Raw genomic sequence first — 21,373 nt, 5'->3', positions numbered from 1 at the left:
CCCAGTGTGATACGGAGACCGGAACTGTGCACGGTAACTCCCAGTGTGATAGAGAGACCGGAACTGTGCACAGTGACTCCCAGTGTGATTCAGAGACCAGAACTGTGCACAGTAACTCCCAGTGTGATACAGAGACAGGAACTGTGCATAGTGACGCCTAGTGCGTTACACAGACTGGAACTGTGCACAGTGTCTCCCGGTGTGCTATGGAGACCGGAACTGTGCACAGTGACTCCCAGTGTGATATGGAGATGGGAACTGTGCACAGTGACTCCCAGTGTGATACGGAGACTGGAACTGTGCACAGTGACTCCCAGTGTGATACGGAGACCGGAACTGTGCACAGTAATCCCAGTGTGATACGGAGACCGGAACTGTGCACAGTGACTCCCAAATGTGATCGAGCTACAGGTCAATTGTAGTTAACACGATCTCTCTGCTTCCCGGTGTCAGTTGCTTGACAGCCAGCGAGCGGACAGTGGTGATGTGTGGGGTGGGGTGGGGAGGGTGTGGCAGTGAGTGGGGTCAGGCTACGTGTGCCCTTATTTTTATTGCGGTGCAGGGAGAGGGTTCTGCCCTGATCGTTAACTGGATGGATGGGCTCTCCTGTAAAGGACGGGGGGCATGTGATGGCCTTGGAGTGAGGCGGGGCAAGGCTTTGAAACGTTGCTTTTGGAAGCATTCGACCCCCCCTCTCCGTCCTCTCCCCCCCTCCCTGTAAACCCTGTTAACCCCCTCCACACTGTTGGCCTTGAGTAATCTCCCTTTCTTTTACCTCTGCATCTCTCCTGCAGCTCAACACCCACGTGGGGAACATCCTGCTGGTCGACCAGTTCGAGTGGGACATGTCGGAGAGGGACAACTCACCTGAGAAGTTTGCGCTGAAGCTGTGCTCGGAGCTGGGCCTGGGCGGGGAGTTTGTTACCACCATCGCCTACAGCATCCGGGGGCAGCTGAGCTGGCATCAGAGAACGTACGCGTTCAGGTCTGTTAGGGGTGCGAGTTTCGGTGCCACATCAGCACCAACGGGAGGCGGGGGTGGGGGCTGTGTGGCAGGGGAGGGTGAGGGGTGGGGGTCACTGGATGGGGGCAGTGCCGCTCGCCACCGACCCCTCCCCCCCCCTCTGGGATGACTTACATTGGCCTCATCCTGTCCCCTGCTTCAGTCTCTTTGAGAAACTGGCTGCGAGCCCTCAGAGAAAGAAAGCCTGATATTTTGGCAACGCCTTTCCCCAAGTCAGAGCACCCTCAAAGCGCTCCGTCATGGTCAAGAGAGCGTTTTTGTTTTGAAGTGTGGTCATGGCGAGGATGCACATAATGCGGTAGTCCCCACTTTCACCCACAGCTCGCTCCCAGAAAGCACGGTGAGCAGGCAGGCTGTTTTTAATGATCTGGGTTGAGGGGTCGAGACTGGCCCCGGGGCTACTGGAGAGATCCCACCACCGCCTGCTCTACTCCCATTGGTGACCCCCGTGGGAGATTTCCTTTTCCCATCTGAGAGGGTAGAATGGGCTTGGCTTTAACGTCTCACCCCGAGGCTGGCAGATGCGAGAGTGCGGAACCCCCCCCCACCCCCATCATTCTGCCTCCCTTTCTTCAGTGCAGCACTCCCTCAGTACTGACCCTCCGACAGTGCAGCACTCCCTCAGTACTGACCCTCCGACAGTGCGGCACTCCCTCAGTACTGACCCTCCGATAGTGCAGCACTCACTCAGTATTGACCCTCCGACAGTGCGGTGTTCCCTCAGTACTGACCCTCTGACAGTGCAGCACTCCCTCAGTACTGACCCTCCGACAGTGCGGCGCTCCCTTAGTACTGACCCTCTGACAGTGCAGCACTCCCTCAGTACTGACCCTCTGACAGTGCAGCGCTCCCTCAGTACTGACCCTCTGATGGTATGGTTTCGCTGAGCTGTGCGTAACCAGCCTCGGGTTATCGGGCTTCCATCCCGAGTGGGGCTGGGAGGTAAATCCCATCCGAGTCACATCCAAACACTCCTCGCTGCATCTCGTATTGCATCTTGTGGTGCATTTGTGCTTTCTTGCTACCTTGGGAACAGCACGGTGGTGTTCGAGTTGTCCGGGGCTGTGGGGTGTCAAACTTGAGTTGCAAAAAACATATGTTCAGTTCTGTTTGCCTTCCTGTTCTCTCTCACCTGGCATTTGAAAATTCCCCTTCCCCAACCCCTTGACTTCTCCCCCTTGCCTCTCTCCCCTCTCCACCGCATCCTGCATTTGATTTTCCAGTGAGAACCCACTGCCAATCGTAGAGAGCGCACTCCGAAACACCACCGACGCAGACCAGTGGTGCCCACTTTTGGAGACGCTGACCGACGCAGAGATGGAGAAAAAGATTCGTGATCAGGACAGAAACACCAGGTACAGCACGACGAGTTAGAGATAGGGGTAGAGATAGAGCCAGAGATAGAGAACAGTGCAAAGTAAGGGACCCTCACCCACAGTCACACCATCAAGCACTCGTTCCTTGGTATCTCTGTGATGCCAAATGTAAAATGGATGTGTTGTAAGTCCAATTAGTCACTCATGAATCCCATTAGGGATTCGGGAGAAACCTCTTTACCCAGAGAGTGCTGAGAATGTGGAACTCGCTCCCACAGGGGAGGGGCCGAGATGAATCGTGCCAATGTGTTTAAGAATCTGGATAACCACACGCGGGAGAAAGGAATAGACAGATTTCTTTAGTGGGTGAGATTAAGTCTGGTTGGGAAGAGGCTTGCGTGGAGTACAAACAGCAGCATGGAGTAGTTAGGCCGACCGCTGTTATTGTTCTTTCACAGGATGTAGGTGTTGCTGGCAAGACCAGCATTTATTGCCCTTGAGAAAGTGGTGGTGAGCTGCCTTCTTTAACTGCTGCAGTCCCATGTGGTGTAGGTACACCCACAGTGCAGTTAGGGAGGGAGTTCCAGGATTTTGATCGAGCGACAATGAAGGAACAGCCAATATCTTTCCAAGTCAGGATGATAAGTGACTTGGAGGGGAACTTCCAGGTGGTGGCATTCCCATGTGTCTGCTGCCCTTGTCCTTCTAGGTGGTAGAAGTCGCGTGTTTGGAAGGTGCTGTCTAAGGAGCCTTGTTGAGTTGCTGCAGTGCATCTTGTAGATGATACACACACTGCTGCTACTGTGCGTCGGTGGTCTAGGGAATGAATGTATAAGGTGGTGGATGGGGTCCCAATCAAGCGGGGCTGCTTTGTCCTGGATGGTGTTGAGCTTCTTGAGTGTTGTGGGAGCTGCACTCATCCAGGCAAGTGGGGAGTATCCCATCACCCTCCTGACTTGTGCCTTGTAGATGGTGGACAGGCTTTGGGGAGTCTGGAGGTGAGCAACTCTCTGCAGGATTCCCAGCCTCTGACCTGCTCTTGTAGCCACAGTATTTATATGGCTGGTCCAGTTCAGTTTCTGGTCAATGGTAACCCCCAGGATGTTGACAATGGAGAACGCGCTGTGTGCTTGTTGTAACATGAAGGTGGTTGCTGAGTCGAAGTCTTGCTGAACCCTTCTGCCTTTTGTTTTTTTGAAACCCTGCAGACGGATGCGACGGCTTGCCAACACCGCTCCCAGCTGGTAACGCGGGATGCTTCGCGATGGTGCCGGCTCTCAGTCACATTGCTGTCATTGGGTGGGTGGGTGGGGGTGAGGGGAGGTGGGGAATACAAATGTGGGAACCAGTGGACTACAGCTCGATGCTGACCGTTTCCAAGCCTGCCGCTGCCATTCGCACTTTGGGATCCTGCATTCCAACTTTCTACTTAATTTATTGGTCTTGTCTTTTCCTTGTCCTCGTCGACGTTCCTGTTTTTCCTGTTCCGACGGCGCGGCGGGAGGGCTGTGGGAGCTGAAGCCGGGCCGCGATTTGTATTTGTTCAGTAAAACAGTTGATGCCAAACAAAAAACCTGTTTCGTCAGTGGGTCTTGTGCACACACTGAACATAACTCAAAACACCAAACACGCAACTGTAAACAGCCCAACGCTCTCCCCCCGACCACACGCACCAGGTATTGGACCCCCTCCTCTGCAGTTAATGGACAGACTTACACACCTCCCCCACACCCCACACCGACGATCAGAAGAAAAGCAAGAGAGAGTTCTTCCTGATGTTCTGAAGTCAATATTCCTCAGTCAGCACTTAACAGACTACCCGGTCACATACCTGATAGCTACTTGTGGGAGCTTGCTGTGCACCGAATGGCTGCTGTGTTTCACACATTACAACAGTGCCCTGAATTCACAAAGTAGTCACTTGGTAGTTCATAACTTGAGTATCGCTGAAAAAAAAAAGGAGCCATGCTGTGGAAGCTTTTCATCGTGTAATGCATCAGGACACCCACAAGACCACCGAATCTCAAAGGAAGCACCAATTTAAGCAGTGTGTAACGCTTTGGGATGTCCTGAGGTGGTGAGAAGCGGCTGTAGGTATATTGAAATGTTATACAGACAACAAAAGCTACAAAGAGACATAGCGAGGAAGATCGAGGGAGAGAGAGCAAAACAGAGAGATACAGTAATGGAAGAGAAAGAGAATGAGTGAGATAGACAAAGAGAAAATGATAAAGGGCCGTGGTGGCAGGGGGCTGGGGGCTGCAGTGGTGGGGGTGGTGGGGGGGAGGTGGAGTGGGTGATGGTGGGGGGGTGGTGGGGTGGGTGGTGGTGGTGGGGCTTGGGGGGGACAAAGATGGAATGACAGAGATGCTGCAGAGAGGCAAATTTTGCTTTTATCATTAGGTTCAATGAATTCCGGTCCATGATGGTCATCAGCGACTGGGCAGAGGTGGTGAGTTGGATTGATGTGAGGGAACTGTGACAAGTCCCTATTCCAGGCTGAGGATGTGAGGCAATTTGATTTCCTGGAAAGGAGATAGAGCGAAACATCAGCTTTCCCCTTTCAGCAGCTGGCAAACCAAACAACAGCAACAAAGAGACACCAACATTGGTGTGAACAACTGGAAATAAAGGTTATTTATCCAGCTAGGTAGGCTTTGTCCAAGCACTCGCAAACAGACCGCTACTCCTCAACCGACCATTACTCCCAAACTGACTGGTCACTCACAAACAGATCATTACTCCCAAACAGACTGGTCACTCCCAAACAGACTGGTCACTCACAAACAGACTGGTCACTCACAGACTGGTCACTCACAAACAGATCATTACTCCCAAACAGACTGGTCACTCCCAAACAGACTGGTCACTCCCAAACAGACTGGTCACTCACAAACAGATCATTACTCCCAAACAGACTGGTCACTCACAGACTGGTCACTCACAAACAGATCATTACTCCCAAATAGACTGGTCACTCACAAACAAATCATTACTCCCAAACAGACTGGTCACTCCCAAACAGACTGGTCACTCACAAACAGATCATTACTCCCAAACAGACTGGTCACTCCCAAACAGACTGGTCACTCACAGACTGGTCACTCACAAACAGATCATTACTCCCAAACAGACTGGTCACTCCCAAACAGACTGGTCACTCACAGACTGGTCACTCACAAACAGATCATTACTCCCAAACAGACTGGTCACTCCCAAACAGACTGGTCACTCACAGACTGGTCACTCACAAACAGATCATTACTCCCAAACAGACTGGTCACTCACAGACTGGTCACTCACAAACAGATCATTACTCCCAAACAGACTGGTCACTCACAAACAAATCATTACTCCCAAACAGACTGGTCACTCCCAAACAGACTGGTCACTCACAAACAGATCATTACTCCCAAACAGACTGGTCACTCCCAAACAGACTGGTCACTCACAGACTGGTCACTCACAAACAGATCATTACTCCCAAACAGACTGGTCACTCCCAAACAGACTGGTCACTCACAGACTGGTCACTCACAAACAGATCATTACTCCCAAACAGACTGGTCACTCACAAACAGATCATTACTCCCAAACAGACTGGTCACTCCCAAACAGACTGGTCACTCACAAACAGATCATTACTCCCAAACAGGCTGGTCACTCCCAAACAGACTGGTCACTCACAAATAGATCATTACTCCCAAACAGACTGGTCACTCACAAACAGACTGGTCACTCACAAACAGATCATTACTCCCAAACAGGCTGGTCACTCCCAAACAGACTGGTCACTCACAAATAGTTCATTACTCCCAAACAGACTGATCACTCCCAAACAGGCTGGTCACTCCCAAACAGACTGGTCACTCACAAATAGATCATTACTCCCAAACAGACTGATCACTCCCAAACAGACTGGTCACTCCCAAACAGACTGGTCACTCACAGACTGGTCACTCACAAACAGATCATTACCCCCAAACAGACTGGTCACTCACAAACAAATCATTACTCCCAAACAGGCTGGTCACTCCCAAACAGACTGGTCACTCACAAACAGACTGGTCACTCACAAATAGATCATTACTCCCAAACAGACTGGTCACTCCCAAACAGACTGGTCACTCACAAACAGATCATTACTCCCAAACAGACTGGTCACTCACAGACTGGTCACTCCCAAACAGACTGGTCACTCACAAACAGATCATTACTCCCAAACAGACTGGTCACTCCCAAACAGACTGGTCACTCACAGACTGGTCACTCACAAACAGATCATTACTCCCAAACAGACTGGTCACTCACAAACAGATCATTACTCCCAAACAGACTGGTCACTCCCAAACAGACTGGTCACTCACAAACAGATCATTACTCCCAAACAGGCTGGTCACTCCCAAACAGACTGGTCACTCACAAATAGATCATTACTCCCAAACAGACTGGTCACTCACAAACAGACTGGTCACTCACAAACAGATCATTACTTCCAAACAGACTGGTCACTCACAAACAAATCATTACTCCCAAACAGGCTGGTCACTCCCAAACAGACTGGTCACTCACAAACAGACTGGTCACTCACAAACAAATCATTACTCCCAAACAGGCTGGTCACTCCCAAACAGACTGGTCACTCCCAAACAGACTGGTCACTCACAAACAGATCATTACTCCCAAACAGACTGTTCACTCCCAAACAGACTGGTCACTCCCAAACAGACTGATCACTCACAAACAGACTGGTCACTCCCAAACAGACTGATCACTCCCAAACAGACTGGTCACTCACAAACAGATCATTACTCCCAAACAGACTGGTCACTCCCAAACTGACTGGTCACTCACAAACAGATCATTACTCCCAAACAGACTGGTCACTCCCAAACAGATCATTACTGCCAAACTGACTGATCACTCCCAAACAGACTGGTCACTCACAAACAGACTGGTCACTCACAAACAGACTGGTCACTCACAAACAGATCATTACTCTCAATCTGACTGGTCACTCCAAACAGACTGGTCACTCCCAAACAGACTGGTCACTCCCAAACAGATCATTACTGCCAAACTGACTGATCACTCCCAAACAGACTGGTCACTCACAAACAGATCATTACTCCCAAACTGACTGATCACTCCCAAACAGACTGATCACTCACAAACAGATCATTACTGCCAAACTGACTGATCACTCCCAAACAGACTGGTCACTCACAAACAGACTGGTCACTCACAAACAGATCATTACTCCCAAACTGACTGATCACTCCCAAACAGACTGATCACTCACAAACAGATCATTACTGCCAAACTGACTGATCACTCCCAAACAGACTGGTCACTCACAAACAGACTGGTCACTCACAAACAGACTGATCACTCACAAACAGATCATTACTCCCAAACTGACTGATCACTCCCAAACAGACTGGTCACTCACAAACAGATCATTACTCACGAACAGATCATTATTCCCAAACAGACTGGTCACTCACAAACAGATTATTACTCCCAAACTGACTGATCACTCCCAAACTGACTGGTCACTCACAAACAGATCATTACTCCCAAACAGACTGGTCACTTGCAGACAGACCGCTACTCCTTAACCAACAATTACTCCCAACTGACTGTTCACTCCAATCTGATCGTTCACTTCTAAACTGCCTGTTCACTCCCAAACTTATCATTCACTTTAAACTGACTGTTCACTCCCAAATTGGTTGTTCACTTGTAAACAGACCATTACTCCCAAACATGACTGTTCACTCCCAAAGTGATCATACAGTCTCAAACTAACCTTCACTCCCAAACTGACTGTTCACTCCCAAACTGATCATACAGTCTCAAACTAATCTTCACTCCCAAACATGACTGTTCACTCCCAAAGTGATCATACAGTCTCAAACTAATCTTCACTCCCAAACATAACTGTTCACTCCCAAAATGATCATACAGTCTCAAACTAACCTTCACTCCCAAACATGACTGTTCACTCCCAAACTGATTATACAGCTCAAACTAACCTTCACTCCCAAACATGACTGTTCACTCCCAAACTGATCATACAGTCTCAAACTGACTGTTCACTCCCAAACTGATCATACAATCTCAAACTGACTGTTCACTCCCAAACTATGTGTTCACTCCCAAATTCATCATGCACTCCCAAACATGACTGTTCATTCCCAAACAGATCATTCAGTCAGAAAATGATCATTTACTCCCAAACTGATTGTTCACTCCCAAACTGGTCATGTACTCCCAGACTGACTGTTCACTCCCAGACTGATTGTTCACTCCCAAACTGGTCATGCACTCCCAGACTGACTATTCACTCCCAAACAGGTCATGCACTCCTAGACTGACTATTCACTTCCAGACTGACTGTTCACTCCCAGAGTGACTGGGAGAGAACACTCAGTTTGGGAGTGAATGGTCTGTTGGCGACTGAACAGTCAGTTTGGTGTAATGGTGTGTTTGCAAGTGAACAGCTATTTTGGGAAAGAACGAACAAACTGACTGTTCATTTGCAAACAGACGATTACTCCCAAACTGACGGTTCACTCCCAAACTGACCTTCACTCCCAACTGACTGTTGATGCTGAAATTGACCTTCACCCCCAAACTGACTGTTCAGTCCCAAACTGGTCATGCACTCCCAGACTAACTGCTCACTCCCAGACTGACTGTTCACTCCCAAACTGACCGTTCACTAGTAAACAAACCGTTCACTCCCAAACTGACCGTTCACTCCCAAACTGACTGTGAGTGAACAGTCAGTTTGTGAGTGAATGGTTTGTTTACTAGTGAACAGTCAGTTTGTGTGTATTGGTGTGTTTGCAAGTGAGCAGTCAGCTTGGGACAGAACCATCACTTTGGGAGTGAACAAACTGACTGTTCAGTTGCAAACAGACAATTACTCCCAAACTGACTGTTATGACACAGCAGTTCAGAAAGGCTGAGTTTTTAAAAAAAATCCCAGAGGGAAACTTTAAAACAACTGTCATAACCTATATTTTTAAGTGGTATGTTTGAGATGCAGCTCTAAATTCAGGATTCAGACCACCAGTTCTTGAGAGGCTTTTATATCAAACTACATGAGACATTTGTTAATTTACAACAAATTAAACATCTACACATGCCTGCAAATTACTACTATCATAACTTTTAACAAATTCCCAAATTAATCTCCACTAAGGCAACAACAACCCATAGACTTTAAGCAGACACCAGGCAAAGCATTTTCACCTTACAAATTCAAAATGAGGTTCCTTTCAATTTGGTTCCTTTGCAGACAGTTGTAGGTTTACAGCTGCTTTGATGTTACATGCCTCATATAGAAACTCCCCTCAGGTTTTATCCAGCACTTCTCTTTAAATGTAAATTTTCATTGTATCACTAGGCCCTTTGAACTTCACCTCCTCTAACAATAAAACTCCTTTCATAGTACACATTTTATTAGTAACATAAATATATTGCTTGGTGTCTCCTAGCTAGGTGCAAAATTTCACTCCCCCTCGAAAGCTCTATTTAACAAAATGCAAATGTACCTCTATCTCTGTTTACATCTCAAAACCACTATACATCAAATCACACAGAACAGCTGGCTTTAATCCAATTAAGACACACACAGACAAAACCTCTATTTAAAAATATATAATTTCCAATAACATTATATAATATAATAGCTTCATGACACTATTCACTCCAAACTGACTATTCACTCCCAAAGTGGCTGTCACTCACAAACAGACCAATACTCCCAAACTGACTGTTCACTTCAAACAGATCATTCACTCCCAAAATGACTGTTCACTCGCCAACAGACCCTTTATTCCCAAACTGACTGTTCACCAAATTGATCATACAGTCTCAAACTGATCATACAGTCCCAAACTGACCTTCACTCCCAAACTGACCTTCACACCATGACAGTGTTCACTCATAAACTGACTTTCACACCCAAACTGATCATGCACTCCCAGGATGATCATACACTGCCAGACTGACTGTTCACTCCCAGACTGACTGTTCACTCCCAAACATGACCCATCAATCCCAAACTGACCTTCACTCCCAAACTTATCATACCCTCTCAAACTGATTGTTCACTCGTAAACTGATTATTCACTGCCAAACTGAGTGGGGGTGAAGACAGCTTGGGAGTAATGGTCTGTTTGCGAGTGAATTGTCATTTTGCGAGTAAACAACCTGACTGTTCACTCACAAACAGACCATTACTCCAAAACTGACTGTTCACTCTGAAACTGATTGATCACTTGAAACTGACTGTTCACTCACAACTCCCAAATTGTGTTCACTCCCAAACTGATTATTCACTCCCAAACTAATCATGCACTCCTAATCTGACTATTCACTTGCAAACTGACACTTCACTTCCAAACTGATCATACAGTCCCAAATTGACCTTCACTCCTAAACTGAGTGTTCACTCCCAAACATGACCCATCACTCCCAACCATGACCCATCACTCCCAAACATGACCCATTACTCCCAACCATGACCCATCACTCCCAAACATGACCCATCACTCCCAACCATGACCCATCACTCCCAAACATGACCCATTACTCCCAACCATGACCCATCACTCCCAAACATGACCCATCACTCCCAAACATGACCCATTACTCCCAACCATGACCCATCACTCCCAAACATGACTCTTCACTTCCAAACTAATCTTCACTCTCAGACTGACTGTTCACTCCCAAACATGACTGTTCACTTCTAAATTGACCCATCAATCCCAAACTGACCATTCACTCCCAAAGTGACCTCTTCATTCCCAAACTGACCCTGCAATCCCAAGCAGATCCTTCCCTCCCAAACTGATCATTACTCCTGAACTGACTCTTCGCTCCAAACTCACCCTTCGCTTCCAAACCCTACGACCCTCCCTATCTTTGTAACCTCCTCCAGCCCAAACAACCCTCCCCACCTCTGTAACCTCCTACAACCCTCTTATCTCATCCCTACAAAAGAAAAATTGGTTGTTCTCCAGCTTTTACATCTCAGGGCCTCCCGGACCTTGATCTGTCAGGAATCCCCAACTTTGTCCTCTTGGGAATCGACAACTTTGACCTCTGCGGTACCTCCCCCACACCCTGTGCTTTGTTCCAACCTTAGCGGTTGTGACTTTAGCTGCCATGTTCTGGAAGACCCTCCGAAAACATCTCCCCGTGCCCCTCTCCACTCCCATACTTCTTCTCCCTTCTGACCCCCCTCAAAAACCTGTGGTCCTGACCCAGGTTGTTTTCCTATCGGTCAACCTTGGCATCCATGCTGTCGCCACCAAGCGCCTTGGTGTGACACCTTATCTGTGTTAAAGAATTAAAGCTTATAATTGATGAGCAGATGGTTCCCCATCCCTCCCCATGGCAGCCCCAACCCCCTCATCGCCTCCTCTGTCATTTCCTGCCTCACCCTCTCCCCCTCAATGCCTTCCCTCCCCCTCTACTCGCCTCAAACCCTGCTTTCTTCATCCCCTCCCTTATCCATTGTCCCTATCCACTTCCCTCACCCACTCGCCCTCAACTCACTCTCCCCATAACCCCTCCCCTTCATCCTCTCCCTCAGAACCGCTTCCCAGCAAACCCCTCCCATCCTCCGGCTCTAACTCCTCATCGCCCCTCCTCTCATCCTCATCCCCCCTCTCAAGCCCATCCCTTCCCACCCTCATGCACCACCTCCTCGTCCCCTCCTCCTTCGCTCCCAAACCCTCCCCCTCCCTCATCCCCTCGCCACCACTCAACCGCTCCCTCACCCCTCCAACTCCCCTCATCCCCTCCCCACCCCCATCCCCTCCTTCTCCCTCATCCCTTCCCTCTCCCCCTCCCTCATCCCCTCCCCACCCCCATCCCCTCCTCCTCCCTCATCCCTTCCCTCTCCCCCTCCCTCATCCCCTCCCCACCCCCATCCCCTCCTCCTCCGTCATCCCCTCCCCTACCTCTCACCCCCTCCTTCTTCATTCCCTCTCCCCTCAACCCTTCTTTTAGTGCCTCGTCTCAACCCCTACCCTGATCCCTCCCCTCATCCCTTCCCCCTCCTCCTCCCTCATCCCTTCCCTCTCCCCATCCCCTCCCCACCCCTCATCTCCTCCCCTCCCTCATCCCTTCCCTCTCCTCCTCCCTCATCCCCTCCCCTCCCTCATCCCTTCCCCCTCCTCCTCCCTCATCCCCTCCCCTCCCTCATCCCTTCCCCCTCCTCCTCCCTCATCCCCTCCCCTCCCTCATCCCTTCCCCCTCCTCCTCCCTCATCCCCTCCCCTCCCTCATCCCTTCCCCCTCCTCCTCCCTCATCCCCTCCCCTCCCTCATCCCTTCCCCCTCCTCCTCCCTCATCCCCTCCCCTCCCTCATCCCTTCCCCCTCCTCCCTCATCCCCTCCCCCATCCCCTCCCCCTCCCCTCCCTCATCCTCTCCCCCTCCCCTCCCTCATCCTCTCCCCCTCCCTCATCCCTCCCCCCCCCCCCCCCAATCCGCCGTCTCGCGGGGCGGCCGTTTCGAAGGCGCCGCTCGCGCTGGAGATAAAAACAGAAAAAGTGCGGACGCTGGAAATGCGGAACAGAGACAGATTTACCTGGAAAAGCTGCAGCGCGAGCGGGGAGGGCGACAGCTGTCGGTTCGAGTCCACGCGGACCCTTCAACAGAACTCAAAGGGTCACGAGGACTCGAACCGACACCTGTCGCCCTCCCCGCCCGCGCTGCAGCTTTTCCAGGTAAATCTGTCCTTGTTTCGCGCTGGAGAGCTTCATTCAGGAGGGGCGGGGCCTGGGGGGGAGGGCGGGGCCTGGGGGGGAGGGCGGGGCCCAGACCCCACCCGCCGGCCGGAGTGCGCTGCGCACGCGGGCTCGTCGACCACGGCCGTTTAGAACGCCCGGAACGCGCGCGCGAGGGGGCGGTTTGAAAATACAGGTCACGTGGGGAGCTGGCCGAGGCGGCGAGGCGGCGAGGAGGTGGGGGAGGGGCGGAAAAAGCGGTGTTGGGGGGGGGGGGCAAAAGGAGGTAAAGTGGGGAGTGGCTAAAGTGAGCGCGGCAAAGAGGGGGAGGGATTAAGTGGGCGAGGGGCAAATGGGGGTAAAGTGGGGGGAGGTAAATAGGGGGTTAAAGTGGGGAAAGGCCAAAGGGGTTAAAGTGGGGGGAGGTAAATAGGGGGTTAAAGTGGGGGGAGGTAAATAGGGGGTTAAAGTGGGAAAGAGGCAAAGGGGTTAAAGTGGGGGGAGGTAAATAGGGGGTTAAAGTGGGGGGAGGTAAATAGGGGGTTAAAGTGGGGAAAGGCCAAAGGGGTTAAAGTGGGGGGAGGTAAATAGGGGGTTAAAGTGGGGAAGGGGCAAAGGGGTTAAAGTGGGGGGAGGTAAAAAGGGGGTTGAAGTGGGAGAAGGGGTAAAGGGGTTAATGTGGGGAGGGGGTAAAATGGGGGGAGGTAAATAGGGGTTAAAGTGGGTAAAGGGCAAAGGGGTTAAAGTAGGGAGGGGTAAAGGCGTTAAAGTGGGGAGGGGTTAAAATGGGGGGAGGTAAATAGGGGTTAAAGTGAGGAAAGGGCAAAGGGGTTAAAGTGGGGAGGGGGTAAAGGGTTTAAAATGGGCAGGATGTAAAGTGGGGGTAGGTAAATAGCGGGTTAAAGTGTGGAAGGGGCAAAGGGGTTAAAGTGGGGAGGGGTTAAAGTGGGGGGAGGTAAATAGGGGGTTAAAGTGAGGATGGGGCAAAGGGGTTAAAGTGGGGAGGGGGTAAAGTGGGGGGAGGTAAATAGAGAGTTAAAGTGGGGAAGGGGCAAAGGGGTTAAAGTGGGGAGGTGGTAAAGTGGGGGGAGGTAAATAGGGAGTTAAAGTGGGGAAGGGGCAAAGGGGTTAAAGTGGGGCGGGTATAAAGTGGGGAATATAAATAGGTGGTTAAAGTGTGGAAGGGGCAAAGGAGATAAAGTGGGGAGGGGTTAAAGTGGGGGTGGTAAATAGGGGGTTAAAGTGGGTAAATGGCAAAGGGATTAAAGTGGGGGGAGGTAAATAAGGGGTTAAAGTGGGGAATGTGCAAAGGGATTAAAGTGGGGAGAGGGTAAAGTGGGAGAGGTAAATAGGGGGTTAAAGTGTTTAAAGGGCAAAGGGCTTAAAATGAGGAGGGGGTAAAGTGAGGGCAAGGGGGTTAAAGTGGGGGAAGGTAAAGGGATTAAAATGGGGAGGGGGTAAATTGGCAGACAAGGGATTAAAGTGGGGGAGGGGCTAGGGTTAATGTGCGTAGGGGGTAAAGTGAGGGGCAAAGGGGTTCAAGTAGGGAAAGGTAAAGGGTTTAAAGTGGGGACGGAAAAGGGGTTAAGGTAAGGGAAGGTAAAGGGGTTAAAGTGTGAAGGGTAAAGGGGTTAGAGTGGGGGAAGGTAAAGGGTTTAAAGTGGGGAAGGGGCAAAGGAGTAATGTGGGGGAGGCACTAACGTGGGGGGTAAAGTGAGGGAGGTGCTAAAGTAGGTAACATGAGGGAGGGCTAAAGAGGGGAAGGAGGTAAAGTGGGGAAGCGAGGTAAAGTACGAGGGTAAAGTGTGGGAGGGGGTAAAGTGAGGACAGGGAAATGGGGGTAAAGCAGGGAGGGGCAGAGGGGTATGGGAAGTGGGTGCAGGGAAATGTGGGTAAAGCAGGGAGGGGCAGAGGGGTATGGGTTAAGGTGGGGGAAAACTAGTGGAGATGAGTGCGTGGAAGGGAGTTAAAAGGGAGGGGAAAGATGGTAAGTTGGGAGAGGGGAGGGGGTACAGTGGGGTGTCAAATGTGATTAAGCAGGAAGGAGAGGGGAGAAAGTGGTAAAGTAAGGCAGGGCAAAGTGGGGTAAGGAAAAAGGTGTAAAGTGAGGTAGGGGAGGAGGCAAAGAGGGCTGAGGGGGAAGGGGTGTAATATGGGCAAAGGGGAAAAGTGGAAGAGTAAAGTTGCGGAGGTTGGCAAAGTGGGAAAGTGAAGGGGTAAACTGGGGGAGGGGATAAAGTGAGGGAGGGCCTAAAGTGGGTAATGTGAGAAAATGGGGAAAGGTGTAAATATGGTGAAAAAGTGGAATAGGGGTAAAGGTCGAACATCTGGGTAGAACGGGAAAAGGGCAGAGGATCTGGGTGGAAGGGGAAAAGGGCAGAAGATCAGGGTGGAAGGGGAAAAGGGCAGAGGATCTGGGTGGAAGGGGAAAGGGCAGAGGATCTGGGTGGAAGGGGAAAAGGGCAGAGGATCTAGGTGGAAGGGGAAAAGGGCAGAGGATCTGGGTTGAAGGGGAAAAGGGCAGAGGATCTGGGTGGAAGGAGAAAAGGCAGAGGATCTGGGTGGAAGGAGAAAAAGGCAGAGGATCAGGGTGGAAGGGGAGAAGGGCAGAGGATCTGGGTGGATGGGGAAAGGGGCAGAGGTTCTGGGTAGTAAAATAAAGGGCAGAGGATTAGGGTGGAAGTGGAAAGGGCAGAGGATCAGGGTGGAAGGGGAAAAGGGCAGAGGATCTGGGTGGAAAAGGAAAGGGCAGAGGATCTGGTAGAAAAGGGAAAAGGGTGAGGACATGGGTGGACGGAGAAAAGGATAGAAGTTGTAGGTGGAAGGGAAAAAGGGCAGAGGATCTGGGTGGAAGGGGAAAACGGCAGAGGACCTGGGTGGAAGGGGAAAAGGGCAGAGGATCTGGGTGGAAGGGGAAAGGGCAGAGGACCTGGGTGGAAGGGGAAAAGGGCAGAGGATCTGGGTGGAAGGGGAAAGGGCAGATGATCTGGGTGGAAGGGGAAAGGGCAGAGGACCTGGGTGGAAGGGGAAAAGGGCAGAGGATCTGGGTGGAAGGGGAAAGGGCAGAGGACCTGGGTGGAAGGGGAAAAGGGCAGAGGATCTGGGTGGAAGGGGAAAGGGCAGAGGATCTGGGTGGAAGGGGAAAGGGCAGAGGATCAGGGTGGAAGGGGAAAGGGCAGAGGATCTGGGTGGAAGGGGAAAGGGCAGAGGATCTGAGTGGAAGGGGAAAAGGGCAGAGGATCTGGGTGGAAGGGGAAAAGGGCAGAGGATCTGGGTGGAACGGGAAAAGGGCAGAGGATCAGGGTGGAAGTGGAAAAGTGCAGAGGATCTGGGTGGAAGGGGAAAAGGGCAAAGGATCTGGGTGGAAGGGGAAAGGGCAGAGGACCTGGGTGGAAGGGGAAAAGGGCAGAGGATCTGGGTGGAAGGGGATAGGGCAGAGGATCTGGGTGGAAGGGGAAAGGGCAGAGGATCTGGGTTGAAGGGGAAAAGGGCAGAGGATCTGGGTGGAAGGAGAAAGGGCAGAGGATCTGGGTGGAAGGAGAAAAAGGCAGAGGATCAGGGTGGAAGGGGAGAAGGGCAGAGGATCTGGGTGGATGGGGAAAGGGGCAGAGGTTCTGGGTGGTAAAATAAAGGGCAGAGGATTAGGGTGGAAGTGGAAAAGGGCAGAGGATCTGGGTGGAAAAGGAAAAGGCAGAGGATCTGGGTGGAAGGGGATAGGGCAGAGGATCTGGGTGGAAGGGGAAAGGGCAGAGGATCAGGGTGGAAGGGGAAAGGGCAGAGGATTTGGGTGGAAGGGGAAAGGGCAGAGGATCTGGGTGGAAGGGGAAAGGGCAGAGGATCAGGGTGGAACAGGAAAGGGCGGAGGATCAGGGTGGAACAGGAAAGGGCGGAGGATCAGGGTAGAAGGGGAAAAGGGCAGAGGTTTTGTTTTACCAATACATTAATGCTAAAAGGTTAGTTAAGCAAAAAGTGGGACCTATCCGGGATGATAGTGGAAACTTGTGTGTAGATGCAGAGGCTGTGTGAAGGGTTTTGAATGAATATTTTGTCCCCGTGTTTACAAAGGAAAGGGAGGATGTAGATATAATATTCCAGGTGGAACACTGCGAGATATTGGATGGGATAGTCATTAAGAGAGAGAAAGTATTCGAAGGGTTGAATACCTTGAAAGTTGATAAGTCACCAGGGCCAGATGGATTGTTTCCGAGGCTGCTGAAGGAAGACAGGGAGGAGATTCAGATGCTCGGAGGATGATTTTCCAATCTTCACTAGATACTGGGGAGGTATCGGAGGACTGGAGAAATGCGAACGTGGTTCCATTGTTTAAAAAGGGATCAAAGGAAATGCCAAACAGTTATAGGCCAGTTAGTCTTACATCAGTGGTGAGCAAATTAGTAGAATTAATCCTGAGAGATAGGATTAACTGTCATGTGGAAAGATATGGACTAGTCAGGGATGATCAGCATGGATTTTTTAAAGGAAGGTCTTGCCTCACAAATTTGATTGAATTCTTGGAGGAAGTGACAAGAAGGGTTGCTGAAAGTAGTTCACAGTGGATGTTGTGTACATGGATTTCACCAAGGCATTTGACAAGGTCCCACATGGCAGATTGGTCAGGAAAGTAAAAGCCCTTGGGATTCAGGGTCATGTGACAAACTGGATAAAGGGTTGGCCTTGTAACAGGAAACAAAGGGTAATGCTCGATGGATGCCCTTGCGAGTGGAAAGTTGTCTCAAGTGATGTTCCACAGAGCTTGGAGTTGGGACCCTTGCTGTTTGTGTTATATATTAACAATTTGGACGTGAACGTGGGGGGCACGATTGGGAAATTTGCAGATGACACAAAGATTGGCGGAGTAGTGGGTAGTGTAGAGGATAGCCATAATCTCCAAAACGTTATAGATGGGTTGGTGGAGTAGAAGGTAAAGTGGTAGATGGATTTTAACATAGAGAAGTGTGAGGTCATACATTTAGGGAGATCAAACAGGTACAGGGATTGCACAATAAATGGGAATATACTAAGAGGGGTAGATGAAGTGAGAGACCTTGGAGTATAAATGCACAGGACCCTGAAGGCAGCAGTTCAAGTAGACAAGATTGTAAAGAAGGCATATGGAATGCACTCCTTCATTGGCACAGGTATAGAATATAAAAGTAAGGATATAAAGTTGGAATTGTATAAAACACTGGTGAGGCCACAACTGGAGTATTGTGTGCAGTTCTGGTCACCACATTACAGGAAAGACGTAATAGCTCTGGAGAGAGTTTAGAGGAGGTTTACAAGAATGTTGCCAGGGTTAGAAAAGTATAGCTAGGGAGAGAGATTGGATAGGTTGGGGTTATTTCCCTTAGAACAAAGAAGGCTGAGAGGTGACTTGATTGAGGTGTACAAAATTATGAGGGGAATAGATAGAGTGGACAGGATAAAATTGTTTCCCTTGATGGAGAATTCTAGAACCAGGGGACATAGATTCAAGATAAGTGGCAGAAGGTGTAGGTGGGACATGAGGAAGAACTTTTTTACACAGAGGGTGTCTGGAATTCGCTGCCCAAGTTGGTGATAGAGGCAGAAACTCTAAACTCTTTTAAAAACTACCTGGATCTGCACCTTAAGTGCTGTAAGCTTCAGGGCTATGGGCCGGGTGCAGGAAGATGCGATTAGAAAGGGCACCTGGGTGTCCTCGGGCTGGCATGGACAAGATGGGCATAATGGCCTCCTTCTGTGCTGTAACTTTTCTATGGTTCGATGGATCTGGTTGAAAAGGGAAAAGGGCAGAAGTTGTGAGTGGAAGGGAAAAAGGGCAGACGATCTGGTTGGAAGAGGAAAGTGCAGAGGATCAGGGTGGAAGGGGAAAAGGACAGAAGTTGTGGGTGGAAAGGAAAAAGGGCAGAGGATCTGGGAGGAAGGGGAAAGGGCAGAGGATCTGGGTGGAAGGGGAAAGGGCAGAGGATCTGGGTGGAAGGGGAAAGGGCAGAGGGTCAGGGTGGAAGGGAAAAGGGCAGAGGATCTGGGTGGAAGAGGAAAAGGGCAGAGGATCAGGGTGGAAGTGAAAGGGCAGGGGTTCTGGGTGGAAGGAGAAAGGGCAGAGGATCTGGTTGGAAGTGGAAAAGTGCAGAGGATCAGGGTGGAAGGGGAAAAGGGCAGAGGATCAGGGTGGAAGGGGAAAAGGGCAGAGGATCTGGGTGGAAGGGGAAAAGGGCAGAGGATCTGGGTGGAAGCAGAAAAGGGCAGAGGATCTGGGTGGAAGGGGAAAAGGGCAGAGGATCTGGTTGGAAGTGGAAAAGTGCAGAGGATCAGGGTGGAAGGGGAAAAGGGCAGAGGATCAGGGTGGAAGGGGAAAAGGGCAGAGGATCTGGGTGGAAGGGGAAAAAGGCAGAGGATCTGGGTGGAAGGAGAAAAGGGCAGAGGATCTGGGTGGAAGGGGAAAAGGGCAGAGGATCTGGGTGGAAGTGGAAATGTGCAGAGGATCAGGGTGGAAGGGGAAAAGGGCAGAGGATCAGGGTGGAAGGGGAAAAGGGCAGAGGATCTGGGTGGAAGGGGAAAAGGGCAGAGGATCTGGGTGGAAAGGGAAAAGTGCTAAGGATCATGGTGGAAGGGGAAAAGGGCAGAGTATCTGGTTTGAAGGGGAGAAGGGCAGAGGATCTAGGTGGAAGGGGAAAAGGGCAGAGGATCTGGGTGGAAGGGGAAAAGGGCAGAGGATCTGGGTGGAAAGGGAAAGGGCAGGGGATCTGGGTGGAAGGGGAAAGGGCAGAGGATCTGGGTGGAAAGGGAAAGGGCAGGGGATCTGGGTGGAAGGGGATAGGGCAGAGGATCTGGGTGGAAGGGGAAAGGGCAGAGGACTTGGGTGAAAGGGGAATAGGGCAGAGGTTCTGTTTTACCAATACATTAATGCTTGGTTAGTTAAGCAAAAGTGGGACCTATCCAGGATGATAGTGGAAACTTGTGTGTAGATGCAGAGGCTGTGTGAAGGGTTTTGAATGGATATTTTGTCCCCGTGTTTACAAAGGAAAGGGAGGATGTAGATATAATAGTCCAGGTGGAACACTGCGAGATATTGGATGGGATAGTCATTAAGAGAGAGAAAGTATTCGAAGGGTTGAATACCTTGAAAGTTGATAAGTCACCAGGGCCAGATGGATTGTTTCCGAGGCTGCTGAAGGAAGACGGAGGAGATAGCAGATGCTCGGAGGATGATTTTCCAATCTTCACTAGATACAGGGGAGGTACCGGAGGACTGGAGAAATGCGAACAGGGTTCCACTGTTTAAAAAGGGATCAAAGGAAATACCAAACAATTATAGGCCGGTTAGTTTTACATCAGTGGTGAGCAAATTAGTAGAATTAATCCTGAGAGATAGGATTAACTGTCATGTGGAAAGATATGGACTAGTCAGGGATGATCAGCATGGATTTTTTTAAAGGAAGGTCTTGCCTCACAAATTTGATTGAATTCTTTGAGGAAGTGACAAGAAGGGTTGATGAAGGTAGTGCAGTGGATGTTGTGTACATGGATTTTAGCAAGGCATTTGACAAGGTCCCACATGGCAGATTGGTCAGGAAAGTAAAAGCCCATGTGATTCAGGGTCATGTGACAAACTGGATAAAAGGTTGGCCTTGTAACAGGAAACAAAGGGTAATGCTGGATGGATGCCCTTGCGAATGGAAAGTTGTCTCAAGTGGTGTTCCACAGAGCTTGGAGTTGGGACCCTTGCTGTTTGTGTTATTTATTAACAATTTGGACGTGAACGTGGGGGGCACGATTGGGAAATTTGCAGATGACACAAAGATTGGCGGAGTAGTGGGTAGTGTAGAGAATAGCCATAATCTCCAAAACGATATAGATGGGTTGGTGGAGTGGGCGGTAAAGTGGTAGATGGATTTTAACATAGAGAAGTGTGAGGTCATACATTTAGGGAGATCAAACAGGTACAGGGATTGCACAATAAATGGGAATATACTAAGAGGGGTAGATGAAGTGAGAGACCTTGGCGTATAAGTACACAGGTCCCTGAAGGCAGCAGTTCAAGTAGACAAGATTGTAAAGAAGGCATATGGAATGCACTCCTTCATTGGCAGAGGTATAGAATATAAAAGTAAGGATATAAAGTTGGAATTGTATAAAACACTGGTGAGGCCACAACTGGAGTATTGTGTGCAGTTCTGGTCACCACGTTACAGGAAAGACGTAATAGCTCTGGAGAGAGTTTAGAGGAGGTTTACAAGAATGTTGCCAGGGTTAGAAAAGTATAGCTAGGGAGAGAGATTGGATAGGTTGGGGTT

The 21,373-nt window shown here is 50.1% G+C and overlaps 1 protein-coding gene across 1 annotated transcript; it reads left to right on the top strand.

Moving 5' to 3' along the window:
- The first annotated feature begins 820 nt into the window (after positions 1–820).
- On the top strand, positions 821–3,631 carry LOC121269404 (SWI/SNF-related matrix-associated actin-dependent regulator of chromatin subfamily B member 1-A-like). Its single transcript, XM_041174009.1, has 3 exons — positions 821–985; positions 2,248–2,379; positions 3,549–3,631. Exons 1-3 carry the CDS (start codon positions 846–848, stop codon positions 3,586–3,588), a joined length of 312 nt encoding a protein of 103 aa, XP_041029943.1. The 5' UTR covers positions 821–845; the 3' UTR covers positions 3,589–3,631.
- The last annotated feature ends 17,742 nt before the right edge of the window (positions 3,632–21,373 follow it).

Source organism: Carcharodon carcharias, chromosome 24 (genome assembly GCF_017639515.1).
Source record: "Carcharodon carcharias isolate sCarCar2 chromosome 24, sCarCar2.pri, whole genome shotgun sequence".
Classification (NCBI taxonomy): Eukaryota; Metazoa; Chordata; class Chondrichthyes; order Lamniformes; family Lamnidae; genus Carcharodon; species Carcharodon carcharias.
The sequence above is the reverse complement of the archived record's forward strand: the minus strand, read 5'-3'. Positions and strand labels throughout refer to the sequence as shown.